Raw genomic sequence first — 17,684 nt, forward strand, 5'->3', positions numbered from 1 at the left:
ATGCTACCACATGGATGAAGCTTGAGGGCATTTTGCTAAGTGAAAGAAACCAGTCACAGAAAGACAAATACTGCATGATTCCACTTCTAAGGGGCATCTAAAGTAGTCTAACTCTTAGAGACAGGAAGTAGCATGGTGGTCGCCAGAGGCTCGGGGAGGGGAAATGGGGATTCTTGTTCAATGGGTATAGAGATCGGTTTTGTCGGATGAAAAAGTTCTAGAGATTTGTTGTCCAACCATGAACATGTAGTTAACGCTACTATACGGTGTGTATACTTAAAAATGGGTAAGATGGTAAATTTTATGTTATGTGTTTTTTTACCACAGTTTTTAAAAAAGAGTCTAGCACACTGATGGCCACATAGAGACTCTATAAGTGTTTGCTAAAAGTAAAACAAAAAAAAATAACAAACAAACAAAAACAAATCATGAGGTCCCAAGTCCTGGCCTCATATATTTTCTGCAAATTTTACCGATGGGGTTGGGAATGGTGGGTTGTTTTCCTCCTTTTTGCCTTTTCAGTGTGTGCAATTTAAGATACAGCTGAGAGCAACATGGATGCAGCTAGAGATTATCATACTAAGTGAAGTCAGAAAGAGAAAGACAAATACCATATGATATCACTTATATGTGGAATCTAAAATATGACACAAACGAACCTATCTACAAAACAGAAACAGGATCACGGACATAGAGAACAGACTTATGGCTGCCAAGGGGGAGGAGGTTGGGGGAGGGATGGAGTGGGAGGCTGGGATGAGCAGATGTGAGCTTTTATACGTAGAATGGATAACTGACAAGGTCCTACTGTATGGCACAGAGAACTAGATTCAGTATCCTATGATAAACCATAATGGAAAAGAATATCTTAAAAAAGAATGTATGTATGTGTATAACTAAATCACTTTGCTGTTCAGCAGAAATTAACACAACATTGTAAATCAACTATACTTTAATAATAAAAAAAAAGATATAGGTGAGAAAAACCAAAGTCAAGACTTTTTTGGAAAGTCATCTAACCAGTGCCATCCCCCGGGCTGGACAAGTCCTTCGTATCCATGTGACACTGACTTCGAGTCTGTCAGGCCTAGACTGAGGTCGGCCTCACGTGTCCACAGTTTCAGAGGCTGACCACAGACCTGCCTCTGGCAGCAGCTTCTAACATCTGGGGGGCCCTTTTCAGTTTACAGAGCACCCCCAGATGTGTTTACCTCACTTCAACCACTGTCTCCTCTTTACCAGGCCTCTGGTGCCTTTACACTTTGCCAGCAGGGTTGGTTTGCAGAATTGAAACCTTTGTTAAGGCTTGTTGAGGTTTGTTTTTGAAAATTGGCTGTTCCCACCCACATTCCCTTGAGATATAAATAGGAAAAAAAAAAAGAGGTTTAATTAGTAAAGCAAGACATCTGAGCTACGTCCACCTGATCCTTGAAAAGGAAATCTGAGAGGTTCTTACTATCGCTTTTTCAATCCTATATAAGGTAGGTCAGTAAGGCAGCAAAACCGCATCTTTTTTTTTTTTTTTTTTTGGCTCTTTCAACTCTTTTCCCTGATTCTTCTTAGAGGAAAATCTAAAACGGTGAGTAGCTGGTGGACCTACCAGACCCCAGACTCTTCTTTCTTACACACATTCATATTAGGTTGGTGCATGCTGTGCTCAGATTCTCTTTTCCCATGGAGTTGACACATGGATGGATTTTGATCTCTGGTAAATGGGTTTTTTGATGTCTCTGATTCCCATTCTTCAGGACAGATAGCAACCCTTCCATAGAAGGTCTGCAAGCAGCCCAAGCTCTATCCTTCCCTAAATGGAATTTGCAACACTGCATTTCTCTGGCTGGTGTGTTAAAATGCTATTGCATTTGTAGCATGGTTTACTTCTGAATGGTTTACTTCTAGATGACTATGTAAGTGGTCGATGATGTAATTATAATTTTTACAAGAAAACAGTATCAAATTGCTCTTTAGGTTGTATTTTTAAATTTCATCTTTAACTCCATTCAGGAGAGGGCACTGAGACACAGGGGACTGGGATCTTTTCGATATTTGGTTTTTATTTGGATATTCTGTCCCAGCTCTTAATACAACACTATGCTTATCACATTTTAAAATTTTTCAACAAATTTGCATTTTCTGTGGGCCTGGGGGTGGGGGGGGTGTAGTCCCCCCAGATGTGCATGTTTCTGTTTGCCATTCACCACATCTTGTTTATTCTGTGTGAACAGGTGGAAAATGAGCATCACAGATGTCCTTAGTGCTGATGACATTGCAGCAGCCCTGCAGGAGTGCCAAGGTAAAGCGGAAACAAGGCAGGGGTGGGTTTCCCTCACGTACCTCTACCTCCCGAAAAGCTACAAAAATTAAAATGTGAACTTTGCTGAAAATTCATGGGATCAGAGAAAAACTTATTAACTAGATAACTACAATGATAAAAATATGAGATCTGAACATACGATCACATTTCCGTAAAGTGAAAGAAACTTACTAAACGTGAAAAAAAGGAATCGGTGGATGCCATGTAGCCTGTTTGAATCCCATGATTGCATTTCTCCCACCAACTAGACCAGTGATGCTGGCATCTTGGATACACAGCCAGTAAAAAGAGCAGGGGGAGGCACAGAGGAGAGGAGGCGAGAGAAGGGGAGACGGACAAAGTCAAGTGGAGAGGGAAAGCTGGGAAGGGGGAAAGGAGATGATAGCACAAAGCCATCCAGTCTTGGATGCCTCAAAATCTTGGTCCCTGTAGCTCAATGCTATTGTGAAAAGTAGTATTTTTAATAACCTATGTTTTCAGCACTTTGGCCCAAAGACAGAATGCAATCCAGTGAGCATCAGAATAACCCATTCTCTGTTCTTCAGACCCGGATACTTTTGAACCCCAAAAATTCTTCCAGACATCGGGCCTCGCCAAGATGTCAGCCAGTCAGGTGAAGGATGTTTTTCGTTTCATAGACAACGACCAGAGTGGGTACCTGGATGAAGAAGAGCTGAAGTAAGCTTTGTCCTAAGCCCATCCGGCACCCCAACATTGCTAGGTGGGGCTGGGGTGTAGTGGGGGCCAGCCTCCTCGGTATCCTTCAGTGTCCAGCCTTGATGCTGGACACTCAGCAGATTCTCGTGAAAGGGAAGAACATGAGTCGGTGGGCCACATATCTACCCACGCAAAACACTAAACATGGGCACCAAAGACCGTGGGTGCAAAAATTCATTAGTCTTAGAGGTTTTCTTGGGCAAACGGTCTTAACAAAATTCTGGAAAGATGTTTTAAAACAAAATGCCCACTGTTATTCTCTACAATGAAGGAAACCTTTGCCTGCTAAGATCTTGACTGATTATTGCAACTGTTGGAACAGATGGTTTGCTTCAAGAGAAAGGGGTAAGCATAGAAATGTGTGTGGGTTTTCAAAACAGTCCCCCAATCTCTATTATCCTGTAGGTTTTTCCTCCAGAAGTTTGAGAGTGGTGCTAGAGAACTGACTGAGTCAGAAACCAAGTCCTTGATGGCGGCTGCAGATAATGATGGAGACGGGAAAATTGGGGCTGATGGTATGTTCACACCTGTACACAGCATAAGAGACTTTAGCTCAGGCAGCATCCGGGGCAGGGAGCTTAGGCCATGAGATCGGACAGATATGGGTGAAAATCCCCCTTTCTTAACCTTGCTGAGCCTCAGTCTCCTCATCTGCAAATCAGAACTAAAATGAGGATGCAAATGATGTGTGTCAACACTCTGGTGTGATGCCTGGGGATGTACCATAGAAGCTGGTCCCACTGGTCACTGTCTATGAACCAGAAAATACTCTTCACCTGACCAGGGTACTAGCTACTTTCCTGGCCAATTATTTGCAAGACACCCTAATGCACCTTGAAAATAATGTAAGGAATCTCCACCAGTGGCATGTGAGTCTCTCTGAATAAGGGAAGGACTGATATTCTCAAGTATGTCTCATACTAAAGAGTCTACTGACTTGAGTAGGAAAGCCTCTTAGCTTTCAAGGGTTTAAACAAATACGTTTTATTGGACAGTAGCCTGAAATATTAGAGAACAAATAAATCAATCATCATTTATGCAGTCTTCTGTATGCAGAGCCTTATATTCAAATTTTAGCATAATTGCATGGCCGTAGGATTATGTTTATCTGACTTTGTCATGTTGGTTACATGATTTTCACCTACTTTGTGCATGTCAACTCAGGAGAACTTATGTGTGGTTCTTATGGTGGTACTAATTAAAATGTAAAACTGCTACATTAGATCCTCATTTTAAAAATCTATTCAAAATGATACCACTATAACTTACTACATGGGACTTAACGCACCTTGTATAGATAGGTCAGAAAAATAACTTAGGTAAGGGAAAGTTGATTTATTTAAACCTAACCATGAAAGATTTCCAAATAAGCAAAACTTACCGATAAATATAAAGCAAACCCCCAGTTTTCAATTTCAGTCTGTAGCATCCACACCTTATTATTATTATTATTATCTTTTAGTAATATAAATTTGGGGGGTAAGGTTAGGGTTCAGTAAAGAAAAGTTAGTTCAAAGTCCCGCTCTATTAAATGTTTCCTAAATATGCAATACGTAGCTACTTAATAGAAAAAGAAAACCTCCCATTTCTGTCCTGAATTGACCAGACAAAAGGTTGAGTGAGCACAGATTGTGATGGGCCACTATACTGAATTCACTTATTGTCAGAGAGAAATAACTGGGTTGGCAAATTCTAACACAAGGGGCTCTATCAAAAAGCTAAAATGTTTGTTAGATTAGGCAGGAAGATGGAATGCTGCAGACTGTCAGGACCGGTGGGCAGTGACACCTTTTCTTCCTTTTGTGCCCTTGGAGGGGGCCATGTCCATCATCTGACAATCTGCTTCGTTCCCTTTCCTCTTCAGAACTCTCATTGGCCATAGCACGTCTGTAAAGTACCAAGCCATCCTCGCTGACCCTGTTCTCACCTCTTCTGTTCTAGAATTCCAGGAAATGGTACATTCTTAAAGGGCCCAGACTATGGAGATAGAATCAGCTGGAAGGCCTCCAAAGCCCCAGGAACTGGGACACCCCGCATCCTCCTCCTAATTTATTTATTAATTTCCCCCGAAATGCTTCTGCAATTTGCCCATTGTTTTAGTGAGGTCATAAGACAGTCATCCGTGACCTTTTGGTGGTGGGTATGCCCTGATGACTCCCGTAAGATCCTCAGCAGACAAAAAATGCCTTTTAAAAAAATCATCCAATAAAGACATCTTTCTCATCATCTGCTGATGTGTGGGTGTGGTTTTTTTCCTCTGAGAGGTAGAGGGATGAAAGTAATTTGGAGACCGAAGGCTTTTAGGAAGAATTCTGGTCTTACCGGGCGTCAGGCTAGGGTTTTCTCAGCGATTTATCTGAGTCTGAAATGCCTATGAAGAGATTTTAGCCAGCAGAAAGTCATGCTTGCTTATGTGTTTTCTGCTACTGGGTGTTAGATTGCCATAAGCGAGATTTAAGTTAAAGCAAACAGTACAAGACAGGAAAAAGTGCGAGGCTACCGTGGCCCTAAAGCTAAGACTTGCTATGCTGGTTGAGACAGGCAGACATATTTTCAAGCTTTTTTTTTTTTTTCTTAGAAAAACAAGCTCTCAGACACTTGCCGGCTCTGACCCATTCTCCTGTCTCTCCCCTCCCCCTCCCTTTCTCCTCCCCCCTTTCTCTCCCCCACACCCCCAGTTCTCCCTACCCCTCTCCACTTTCTCAGCCACTACTTTCCTGGCTCTTATTTGATACCACCTGAGCCAATTACACCCAGAATTGCCCGAACATTTGAGGCGAGCCTCGGGGTCCCATTACAGGACTTTCATTAGGGTGGGGCAATCTCAAGCCAGGAAATTCTCATTAGGCTGATTTCCAGGTGGCAGGTTCAAGCTGTTCTCTTGGGCTGACCCCCGGGGTTGAGGACTCCTGGGAGGAAGCGAGGCATCTTCCCGGGGAGCTTGTTTAAAAGCTCGCACTTTTTACCCCAACACACAAGTTAACAACGCCCTGGCCTCTCCTGGGTTTGCTGCCATCCTGCTAAGTAGCTTAGCAACTCTGAACTTCTGTTTTTTGGAGGGTTGCGGCAGAGCAGCTTTTCAAAGTGTGGGGCATGTACCACAAGGGGGCCTCAAGATGATTTTAGGGGGACAGGGGTCAACAGTGTTAAATTTAATAACCGTGTATTTATTTTAATAGGAATCAGGAAAATAAAAGTAGCACAAACCTGATTTCAATATCGCCGCTTTAGAATGAGGCTATTAGACATTTGAAAGTGTATCGATTTGAAGATTTGAAGAATATTAAGTCACGTTGAAGGGACAAAACCCACAAAGGTTGTTTTCAGAGGAGTCAAACTGGGGAAATCTAGCCTGAAAATGAAGCACTCTTTGGGGAGAGCCAAAGAATGGAGCTGTGTCATTTCACGGCTCTCTTTTCCCCTCTCCCGGTACACACCTGCACCTTCATGCTCTCCTCTTTCCCCGGCCACCCTGGCAGGAATTGGGTTAGTTCCTCCCCACCTCTAGCTTCCCTGGGTGTGTGACAATGTCTCGCAGGTACCAGCAGAGGGCTTTCCGGGCCAGGACTGATGACCTAAGAGCCCTGATTCCTAAAACAATCCACATGTTGCCTTCACCGCCGCACCACGTGGATACTCTGATCCTCCTGATATTTCTATTCACGCCGTTGGCCCTTCCCAGCTGAGGGCTCTTCATCCCAACCATTCTGAAGGGGGACACTTTAAATAACTCAGCGTGATCCTGTAGCCCTCTTTCCATGGGGCTCTGGCTACCATATGCCTCGGAGAAACAATGTGAATGATGACGCTTTTAAATAATGGTGATGAGCTTTTAATTGACTAAGCAATCCATCATCCACTGGAGCAGCAAAGGCAGCCTCACAGCATCTAGGTAAAGATCGTGGATTTCTGTTATTTCTTTTCTGTCACTCGAGAGGGGATCTGCATGGGAATAATCACTGGAGGGGTTATTTGGAGCACCCAGGGGACACTGTGTCATTGGATCGTACTGATGTTCTGAATGTCTTGGGGAAACTGCTTAGAGGTTGGATGTATACAAAAGGATGAATCGCCACAAATTTTCCATACATAGAATGATGGTCCGTTATTCATGAATTGTGTTCATTCTACTGTTTCAAAAGTACAATTCAAATTATTTTTGCCCATTTCAATTACATCACTTTTTCATTCTTCTAACCCAGTCTTAGGAATTTAATTTCAGTCTCTGTTGATAGATAATAAACAGCAATCAAAAGGAGCCATCTCTCTATATTTAACACCCAAAAAATGTCAGCTGGTATGCTTAAATGAAACAATAATCTTGTGTGGTCTTGATTCATACCAATTTTTAATTATGTTGTTTGCATCTGGGGTGTTTGGGGCAGGGGGTGAGTATTCTACTCTGAATGCAGGTAATAACAGCTCTGGGCATTTGAACATATCTGTGAATTAGCACTTTTCATTTTGGGGGTTATTTTTCTAAGTTGAAATTTTGTAGAAACAGTAGCATTTCCAAATTTTAGTGTTAAGTATAATTTGAAAACAAAAAATGTTTTCAAAAATTTCCCTAGTTTTAGTCATCATGTAAATATAGTACAAACAACTAATTTTTAAATGGGTCCTATTCAATATGTGCCTCATGGAAAAAAAAGAGTGAAAGGACATATAGCAAAATGTTAACAGTAGTTATCTCCAGCTGGTAGGATTACAGAACAATGAGATGAGCATGAAGGCTTTTTCAGTGGGGGAGCATAGTAACTAGAGAAAACAAAAAACAGACATGTAGAATTCACCCAATCAACCCACCTCAAGAAAGCATGTTCTCAGCAGCAGAATGATGTTATTTTGTCTTTGAAACGAGGGCCTAGATTGCCTAGCAGGTCACAGAGCTGAAAAACCTGGTGTCTCTTATTTTCCCTAATTGCTAATAAAATAGGGTGGCAACAGTGGCTTTAATTTGGACTATTCTTACTTAACTATAATTTTAGTTTATAGTTTGGTAGTTACAATTTAACAGAACACGATCGCAAAGTCAGCTTCGTGAATGTGCTTAATTGTTGAGACTAATGAAAATTATTAAAATACTTGAAACGTTATTTAGTATTTTGCTTCAGCCTCTGCACATTATGAAATACATAAACAATTTTTTAACGTATAGGTTTTTGCAGTTCTTTCCAGCTCGAACACAAAGTGTAGCAAAATGGTGAAGATGTGAAATATTTGTCTAGTTGTTCAGGTTTACAAGCTACATAGTTAATTTCGTGTAACGACTGCAGTTTAATTTTGTGTAATGAGTACTCGGGAATCCAATTTCAAGCAAAAACCTATCTTATATCTCTTCTGCTAATGTTAAGGTATGGTATTACTTTGCAAACACTTAAGAAGACAGATGAAATTGGAATCACCGGGATCGTTTCCATCTGGCCTGTTAATTTATTCGCTGGAAAGGCTACTCATTTACATAATGTTTTAACTGGTTCCAAAATGTCAACTGTTTTTGGAAGGGGGTGGATTTTGACATCGTTTTCTTACGGGTTCTACAATGAATGTAGATGGATTCACACCTTAAATTGTAAGGTATTTCAAACATACATCTGAGACTACACAGAGGTGTAGCAAACACCTGTGTACCTACCGCCTCACTGTATCAAACCTTGGCAGGAACTATCTGGTTGCTTTGTAATATGTCATCTTGCTTAGGCTGTAGGTATCTGGTCAGGGTGGGCCGCAGGAGACATCTTGCCTGGGATTAGGAGGGTGGGAGTGAAGCAGCCATGGTACTGATGCTCCAGAGGTCGGTGCGGGGGTAGCTTACCTGCTGGCTCCCCTCCTTGCTGCGGGGCCCTCCTGCTTCCAGCTCCAGGTGCGCTTCCTTCTGTGACAAAGGACACCAGCCTTTCCTGAAGGACATCAGAGTTGGGAGCAGTGAGAGACTGACATGAGTTCCAGTCTGTCCCTAGGGGTTCCAGTTTGTCCTCACTCTCCCCCTCTTTACATCCATCTTCCCTTCCTGACTGTCTGCTCTGCAGATTTCAAGCTTCAGCATCAGATGAAGGCAACAGCCTTATAGAGACTATTGAACCAGACCTCACAAGCTCATAGTACCTGTAATACATATATTTATATATATCACTGTATATATTACATGACTACATAATTGCATAATACCTGTAATTCATATCTAAAAAGTTACATTATATATAATACACATATATATATTTTTTCTAGATGGTTCTCATTCTCCAACTGAACACCGATTTACCAAATTTCCTTCAGGTTTTTCATTTTTTAATAAAAAGAATCACACATTTTGGAAGATCCTTTACAGGTGATCACAGGAGGAGACGGAGATCGAGGACAATTTTAACTGCAGGAGAGAGATGTACCCTCAGGATGAAGGTCACCTCTGAATGACACAGTCTCTGGGCTCTAAGTCAACAGAGAAAAGATCGATTACTTGACTCATGGGTCTGTTATTTCTGCCAGCAGAGAGGAAGTGGCTCTTTGTACAGGTGGCCTTGGAGGTGTATATCACACCCAGACCTCTAGTCAGCAGTTTCCTCTTGGAGCTCAGTACTGAGATGAGCGTAGGGAGGAGAGAACTCAGTAGAACGTCTGATCAGCCTGTACCTGAGCTCTGTCCACACAGCATGCAGCAGACAGAACTATGAAGGGGAAAAGTCCGTTTCTCCATCCTCCCTGTTCCTACCTCCATAATTGATCCATCAATACACTTACACTGTGTCCTTTAAGGCAGGCATTGCACTGCACAATAGGAACAAGAGGATGACTCCAATTGGGTCCTTCCATTGACATGCTCACTTTTCTTGTTAGCGGGGAGACAGACATATGTGAGAACATGTCTAGAACCTCCCTCCCTGGAACTGTGCCTTCTTACCTGGAACTGTGCCTGTATCTTATTCCCCTGGAATTTTGAGTCCACAAATTCTTTTTCTTTTTTTCAGCTTTATTGAGGTATAGTTGACATTTAAAATTGTGATATATTTAAAGTGTAGGACGTGGTGATTTTATATACGCTTGGATTGTGAAAGGATTCCCACCATCAAGTTAAGAAACACATCCATTGCCTCATATATTTACTTTTTTTTATGAAAACACTTAATTCTACTTTCTTAGCAAGTTTCAATTATACAATACAGTGTTATTAACTATAGTCACCATGTTTACATTAGATCCTTAGACCTTATTTATCTTATTAACTGAAAGTCTGTACCCTTTTACCAGCCTCTCCCTATTTCCCTCACCAGCACCACCCGGTCCCTGGCAACCATCGTTATTCTACTCTCTGTTTCTTTGAGTTCCATTTATTTTTTTAAAAGTTTCCACATATAAGTGATGCCACACACTATTTGTCTTTCTCTGTCTGGCTTATTTCACTTAGCATAATTCCCTCCAGCCTCATCCATGTTGTCACAAATGGCAGGATTTCCTTTTTTCTCATGGCTGAATAATATTCTATTGTGTACATATATGCCATATTTTGTTTATTCATTCATCCATCAGTGGACACTTAGGTTGTTTCCATACCTTGGATAGTGTGAATCATGCTGCAATGAACATGCGAGTACAGATATCTCTTCCAGATAGTGATTTCATTTCCTTTGGATATATACTCACAAGTGGAATGGCTGAATCACACAGTAGTTCTATTTTTAACTTTTTGAGGAATCTCCATACTGTTTTCCATAGTGGCTGCACCAATTTACATTCCCACTCATAGTGCACCAGAGTTCCTTTTTCTCTACATCCTGGCCAGTATTTACTATCTCTTGCCTTTTTAAAAATAAACCTGACTGGTGTTAGGTGATATCTTATTGTAGTTTTGATTTGTATTTCCCTGATTAGTGATGTTGAGTAACTTTTCATTTACCTGTTGGCCATTTGGATGTCTTCTTTGGAAAGATGTCTATTCAGATCCTTTGCCCATTTTTTGTGTTATTTTTTTTCTATTGAGTTGTATTAATTCCTTGATATTTTGGATATTAACCCCTTATCAGATGTGTGGTTTGCAAATATTTTCCTCCATTCCGTAGGTTGACTTTTCATTTTATTTATGGTTTCCTTTTGCTGTGCAGAGGCTTTTTAGTTTGATGTAGTCTCATTTTTTATTTTGTTGCTTTCTCGTTTGGTGCCAAATCCAAAAAATCATTGCCAGGACCACTGTCAAGGAGTTTACCCCCTGTGTTTTTCTAGTAGTTTTACTGTTTCAGCTTTTAAGCTCAAGTCTTTAATCCATTTTGAGTTGATTGTGTGTATTGTTTAAAATAGAGATCTATATACATGGGTTTATTTCTGGGCTCTCTATTCTGTTCTATTGATCTATGTGTCTGTTTTATGACAATACCATTCTGTTTTTATTCCTATAGCCTTGTAGTATAGTTTGAAATACAGAAATGAGATGCCTCCAGCTTTGTTCTTCTTTTTCAAGATTGCTTTGGCTATATGGGGTCTTCTGTAGTGCCACATGAATTTTAGGATTTTTTTTCCTATATCTATGGAAAATGCCATTAGAATTTTGATAAGAATTACACTGAATCTGTAGATCACTTTGGTAGTATTGACATTTTAGTAATATTAATTCTTCCAATCCATGAACACAAAATATCTTCCATTTATTTTGTCTTCTTCAATTTCTTTCATCAATGTTTTATAATTTTAAGTGCGCAGATCTTTCACTTCAGTTAAATTTATTCCTAAGTAGTTAATTCTTTTTGATACTACTGTAAATAGGATTGTTTTCTTAATTTCACTTTCTGATATTTTGTTAGTGTATAGAAACACAACTAATTTTTGTGTATTTATATTATATCCTGCAACTTTACTGAATTTGTTTATTCTAACAGATTTTTGGTAGAGTCTTTAAGGATTTTCTTTATATAAGATCATGTTGTCTGCAAAAGAGACCATTTTACTTCTTCCTTTATGACTTGGATGACTTTTTATTTCTTTCTGTTGCCTAATTGCTCAGGCTAGGGCCTCCAGTACTTTGTTGAATAAAAGTGATTAGAGTGGGCATTCTTGTCTTGTTCTTGATCTTAAAGGAAAAGCTTTCAGCTGTTCACTGTAGAGCATGATGTTAGCTGTGGTTTTATCATTTATGGGCTTTATTATGTTGAGGTACATTCCTTCTATATCCAGTTTTTTGGGAGTTTTTATCATAAAAGGATGTTGAATTTTGTCAAATGCTTTTCCTCCATCCACTGTGAGGATTATATGACTTTTATCCTTCATTTTGTTAATGTAGTGTATCATATTGATTGATTTATGGATGCTGAACCATCCTTCCATCCCTGGAATAAATTCCACTTGGTCATGGTGTATGATCCTTTTAATGTACTGTTGAATTCAGTTTACTAATATTTTGTTGCGGGTTTTTTACATCTATGTCCATCAGGGGTATTGGCCTGTCATCTTCTTTTCTTGTAGTATCTTTTTCTGACTTTGGTGTCAGGATAATGCTGGCTTTGTGAAATGAGTTTAGAAGTGTTTTCTCCTCTTCTGTTTTTTAGAAGAGTTTGAGAGTATTGGTATTAATTCTTTAAATGTTTGGTAGAATTCACCAGTGAAGCCATCTGGTCCTGAACTTTTGTTGTTGGGAAGTTTTGATTACTAATTCAATGTCCAAATTAGTAATTAGTCTGTTCAGATTTTTTATTTCTTCATGATTCAGTCTTGGCAGGCTGTATATTTCTAGTGACTTATCCATTTCTTCTAGGTTATATAATTTGTTGGTTGTTCATAGTAGTTTCTTATGATCCTTGGTATTTCTGTATTATCAATTGTAATGTCTTCTCTTTCATTTCTGACTTTGGGTCCTCCTTCTTTTCTTTAGTTTAGCTAACAGTTTGTCTATCTTGTTCATCTTTTCAAAAAACCAGCTCTTATTCTCATTGGTATTTTCTATCGTCTTTTTAGTATCTATTTATTTTCAATCTGACCTTTGTTATTTCCTTCCTTCTACTAAATTTGGGATTAGTTTGTTCTTCTTCTAGTTCCTTGAGGTTTCAAATTAAATTGTTTGAGTTCTTTCTTTGTTCTTATTATAGGTATTTATTGCTACAAACTTCCCTCTTGGAACTGCTTTTGCTGCATCCAATAAGTTTTGGTAGGGTATGTTTCCACTGTCATTTGTCTCTAGATTTTTTTATTTCCCTTTTTGATTTCTTCTTTGACCTACTGGTTCTTCAAAAGCATGTTGTTTAATCTCCACATATTTATGAATTTTCCAGTTTTCTTCTTGTAACTGATTTCTAGTTTCATACCATTTGTCATTGGAAAAGATGCTTGATAGGATTTCAATCTTTTTAAATTTATTAAAACTTATTTTGTGGTGTAACATATGATCCATCCTGGAAAATGTTTCATGTGTGCTTAAGAATGGTTATTCTGCTGCTGTTGGATGGAATGTTCTGTGTATGTCTGTTAGGGCCATCTCGTCTAACATGTAGTTTAAGTCCAATGTTTCCTTATTGATATTCTATCGGGTTACAGGACAGTGAAATTCGTCCAGAGGAGCCTACTCCTTCTGCACTGAGCCCAGGAGTACAGCCACTAGGAGGTGCTCTTGAATCTGTTTAAAAACTGCTTTTTGTTTGATGTGGTGCTGTGGGACTTGTGAATGTAAGCCTGGTTGGCTATCAAAGCCAGGTAACTTGGGGGTCCACACTTGGGTGGCAGCTGGGGCACTAGATGTGTGGACAAGGTCCTCCAGGAAGAAACGGTGACTTGGTTTCATTGTTGGAGTGAACCAGTGGGAAAGTCAGGGAAAGCACCCATCAGCTATTTGGGGTTTCAAGGAGGATCACAGCCAGCCTTTAGATGAGTGCTAAATTAGAAGGAGACCCTTAGGCAGCAGCTTGGAAAGTATGCAGTCAAATCCCTTCCAGGGAAAGACAGAACGATAGGCATTTTTGTCTGCTCCCTCTGCACTGAGCCTTGGGGAAACAGCCATTGCACGTGCTCATGTGCCCATTAAGAACTGCTCCTTTGCTTGCTATAGTCCTGTGGGTCTGGTGGATGCAAATCCCACTGGATTTCAGAGTCAAGTGTTTTGGGGGACTGGCCCTCAGTGAGACTCTTAAAAGTTGAGGTGCTGGATGTGCAGTCCAAACCCGTCACTCCTCAAGGAGAAGCTAGGCATTGGGGATTTCTTCCCAATTGTATGGAGCTGTGCAGGAGGTGGGGCTTATATGGCAAGAGTGTGTCTCAGACTTTGCTGCCCTTTTTTTTTTTTTTTAACATCTTTATTGGAGTATAATTGCTTTACAATGGTGTGTTAGTTTCTGCTTTATAACAAAGTGAATCAGTTATACATATACATATGTCCCCATATCTCTTCCCTCTTGCATCTCCCTCCCTCCCACCCTCCCTATCCCACCTCTCTAGGTGGACACAAAGCACCAAGCTGATCTCCCTGTGCTATGCAGTTGCTTCCCACTAGCTACCTATTTTACGTTTGGTAGTGTATATGTGTCCATGCCACTCTCTCACTTTGTCACAGCTTACCCTTCCCCCTCCCCATATCCTCAAGTCCATTCTCTAGTAGGTCTGTGTCTTTATTCCCGTCTTGCCCGTTTTGATGTTGGTATTTTCTCATTCACCTTCCATGTGGGAGTCATTCAGCTAGTTTCTGGATTTCTCTCAGATGAAACGACTCTGTGTGTAGCTGTACATTCAGTGCATTTGTGGGACAAAGGATGCTCAGGAACGTCCTATGTCTCCAACTTGGTCTCCCCTTCTGAGTTCACAAATTGTCTGTGCAAAGGATCTAATTTTCTATTTCTATAACTGGACTTAGTTTTGAATCCCCATCATGCTGGGCGACAGAATAATAATTCAGGATGACATAAGGCAATCAGCCTCCTCCTCACCCTTCTTTCCCTGGTTGGAGAGAGGAAGTGGGTACTCCAAAGCCCTTCATGGGAAAGGAGTATCTGGTGCTCAGTCCATACTAGTGACCACTGAGTCATCTTCATTCCTCTCTAGTCTTGTGGCCTTCGGTGGTGGTTCCACCTAGGCCACAGCTAGCTTCTCTTTGTCCTCATCTTATGGCATCTCAGGTCTGGCTTTCTCTGAATTACTTCTGTGCACAAGTAAAACATTTGGTTGCTTCCTGCATCAAAGTAGCGCTTACCGCCTAGACACTCACGTGGCCACAGCTACCCTACTGTTGTTGCATCATGCTTGACACTGAGGGGAACTCTGCAAGGCTTGCCACCTCCCCAGCTCCACAGGGAACAATGTACACATCCACATCCTCTCTCCTCTGAGATCTCCAAGCACATCTAAGTATCTATCATCATTACTTCTCCCACCTCACACCCAGGCAACACCCTAGGAGTGTGAGAGAGGGGGATGCATCACTACCTAAGCTTTCTTGCTTCCTTGGCTTTTGAAACTTAAAAGCATTTTGATTTCTGGTTTTGTTTGTTTGTTTTTGTTTTTATATCATCTCTCTCCTGTGGCAATCAATGCAACTGACTGAACGGGGCACAGGAGGCAAAGTAATCAAGGAAGTAGAGGCCTGCTGGGGAGAATGCTATAATGCTATAAAATGTTATCTCACCACATGTACATAGGACTTTGCACTTCATTTGTATCATCTAATGTAATATTTGCAATAACCCTTTGAGGCAGGTATTAATCTCATTTTACAGAGGAGGAAACTGAGGTCAAAGAAGTTAAGTGAGTAGTCAAAGGTCATACAACTGGTAAGTGACAAAACCAGAACTAAAATTCAGGTGTTCCCACCTAAGCCCTGGGCTCTTTCTACTACTCTTCCAACAGCATTTGTTCTGAGACAGAGGAAAGAATTCTTTAACCTGGAGTTTTCAAATTATGGTTCCTGGAGCCCCAGGGTCCTGTGCAGGTGCCTTAGGGTCCCCCAGGGAGATAGAGATTGAGGGGCGGGTAGTTCCTGGAAAAGGCCAGAGGGATGTACTCTTAGATCTCAATCCTCTCACATTCAAGCAGGGTAGCTCTGTGTCTATTTAATATATTAGAAGTTCTGACAGACTTTGGGGGGGGGATAAAAAGGGGAGAGGGGATTTTGCTACCCTAAAATTCTTTGAAAATTATTACTTTAATGTCAAAACAAGTCTTTCTAACAGGAGAATGTCATACACTAAAGCAAGTAAGGACAGTAGTCTTTTGTTGAATAATGATTAAGGGCTGGTAACTACTATACATACAATCATAGTCCCATTTAATTTTTTTTTTTTTGCCCGGCACAGTGCAGCTTGCAGGATCTTAGTTCCCCAACCAGGGACTGAACACAGGCCAGGCAGTGAGAGTGCCAAGTCCTAACCACTGGACCACCAGGGAATTCACACCTTTTTTTTTTTTTTTTTTTTTTACTTATTTATTTTTGGCTGCATTGGGTCTTCTTGCTGCACGCGGGCTTTCACTAGCTGCAGAGAGCGGGGTCTGCTCTTTGTTGCGGTGCACGGGCTTCTCACTGTGGTGGTTTCTCTTGTTGCAGAGCACAGGCTCTAGGCATGTGGGCTTCAGTAGTTGTGGCACCTGGGCTTCAGTAGTTGTGGCACCTGGGCTTAAGTAGCTGTGGAACGCAGGCTCTAGAGAGCAGGCTCAGTAGTTGTGGTGCACGGGCTTAGTTGCTCTGTGGCATGTGGGATCTTCCCGGACCAGGGCTCAAACCCGTGTGCCCTGCATTGGCAGGCAGATTCTTAACCACTGCGCCACCAGGGAAGCCCCACCCATTTAATTCTTAAAGTGAAATTCCAACTAGAAAAGCATTTACTATTAGTTATTTTACATATAAGACACAGAGACTTGAGAAAGGTTACATAATCAGTCCAAGGATGCACGCCTAAGGAGTGACAGAGCTAGAATAAGTACCCAGATCTGTCTCATGTCCAAATTCCAACACCGCCTCCCTAAACGTGAAGGTCTATTCTGCCAGGCTGGATAAGAAGTCCTGTTTCCAAACCTAATCTGTGAGGGATAACCTAAACTAAAATCTTGAGTTTGGTCAAGCGGTTTGCTGCAAGGGCTTGAACTCCAAGTGCCAGACATACTGAGCCGTTCCAACTGCCACAATTCACAGGCCCCAAAAGCTGAAAAGGGCGATGCCCTGCGCTCCAAGGTCTGGGACTGGGCACTATGGGGAGATGCCACGCTCTGTCCCGCTTAGGCCACACACCGTGCCTCGCCATGTGCAGCAAACTTTCTCCCTGAAGCCAGAGGAATCCGCGTACGGCGCAGTCCGTACGGTTTGGTTTGATTCAGCGGTCACCTGAGGTCTCTCAAAGAGGGGGGATAAAAAGCCCACAAATGCCCGGAGGGACCGTGTAGATGATGAAAATGGGCAAGTTGCCTGGCTGAATGCACGACCGCCCCTAACGCAGGGGCTTCCTTTGCACCTTCACACTCCCTTCTACAGAAAACTATGTCCGTTTCATTTTTCTTTAAACACGCAACCCTCGCCTTCAGCCAGGCCAGAAATCTGCGAACAAACTACAAAAACCGATTTCACCCTCAACTTAACTCTTACAGTTATAAGAAACACCTACCCAGGACACAAACGGGAACGAACCCACGGAGGCGCGCCAGAAGTTGAAGGTGGGCTGCGAATTCTTCTTCCGGGCCGGCAGCGGCCACTTCCGGGGCGACG

At 41.5% G+C, this 17,684-nt stretch overlaps 1 protein-coding gene and 1 long non-coding RNA gene across 2 annotated transcripts in view; one reads left to right on the forward strand and one right to left on the reverse strand.

Annotated features, from left to right (window-relative positions):
* The window catches only part of LOC132349155 (uncharacterized), a 58,972-nt gene extending 41,304 nt beyond the window's left edge, over window positions 1-17,668 (reverse strand). Inside the window, exons 1-2 of the long non-coding RNA XR_009497628.1 lie at window positions 17,584-17,668; window positions 8,847-8,931 (exon numbers count right to left, since the gene is read on the reverse strand). This is a non-coding gene — a long non-coding RNA (uncharacterized LOC132349155). The remainder of the gene's footprint in view (window positions 1-8,846; window positions 8,932-17,583) is intronic.
* On the forward strand, window positions 2,233-4,998 carry LOC132349154 (oncomodulin). The gene is made up of 4 exons (XM_059897328.1): window positions 2,233-2,293; window positions 2,860-2,992; window positions 3,437-3,546; window positions 4,973-4,998. The coding sequence occupies exons 1-4, from the start codon at window positions 2,233-2,235 to the stop codon at window positions 4,996-4,998; spliced, it is 330 nt and encodes a 109-aa protein (XP_059753311.1).
* Window positions 17,669-17,684: the final 16 nt, after the last annotated feature.

The sequence above is a fragment of the Balaenoptera ricei genome, chromosome 15, assembly GCF_028023285.1.
Source record: "Balaenoptera ricei isolate mBalRic1 chromosome 15, mBalRic1.hap2, whole genome shotgun sequence".
Taxonomy (NCBI): domain Eukaryota; kingdom Metazoa; phylum Chordata; class Mammalia; order Artiodactyla; family Balaenopteridae; genus Balaenoptera; species Balaenoptera ricei.

Bases quoted from the DNA above. Each gene is read 5' to 3' on its own strand.
- LOC132349154 (XM_059897328.1), top strand. From the start codon at position 2,233: ATGAGCATCACAGATGTCCTTAGTGCTGATGACATTGCAGCAGCCCTG. The intron at 2,993-3,436 runs GTAAGCTTTGTC...ATTATCCTGTAG, and splicing joins CTGGATGAAGAAGAGCTGAA to GTTTTTCCTCCAGAAGTTTG. The intron at 3,547-4,972 runs GTATGTTCACAC...CTTCTGTTCTAG, and splicing joins CGGGAAAATTGGGGCTGATG to AATTCCAGGAAATGGTACAT.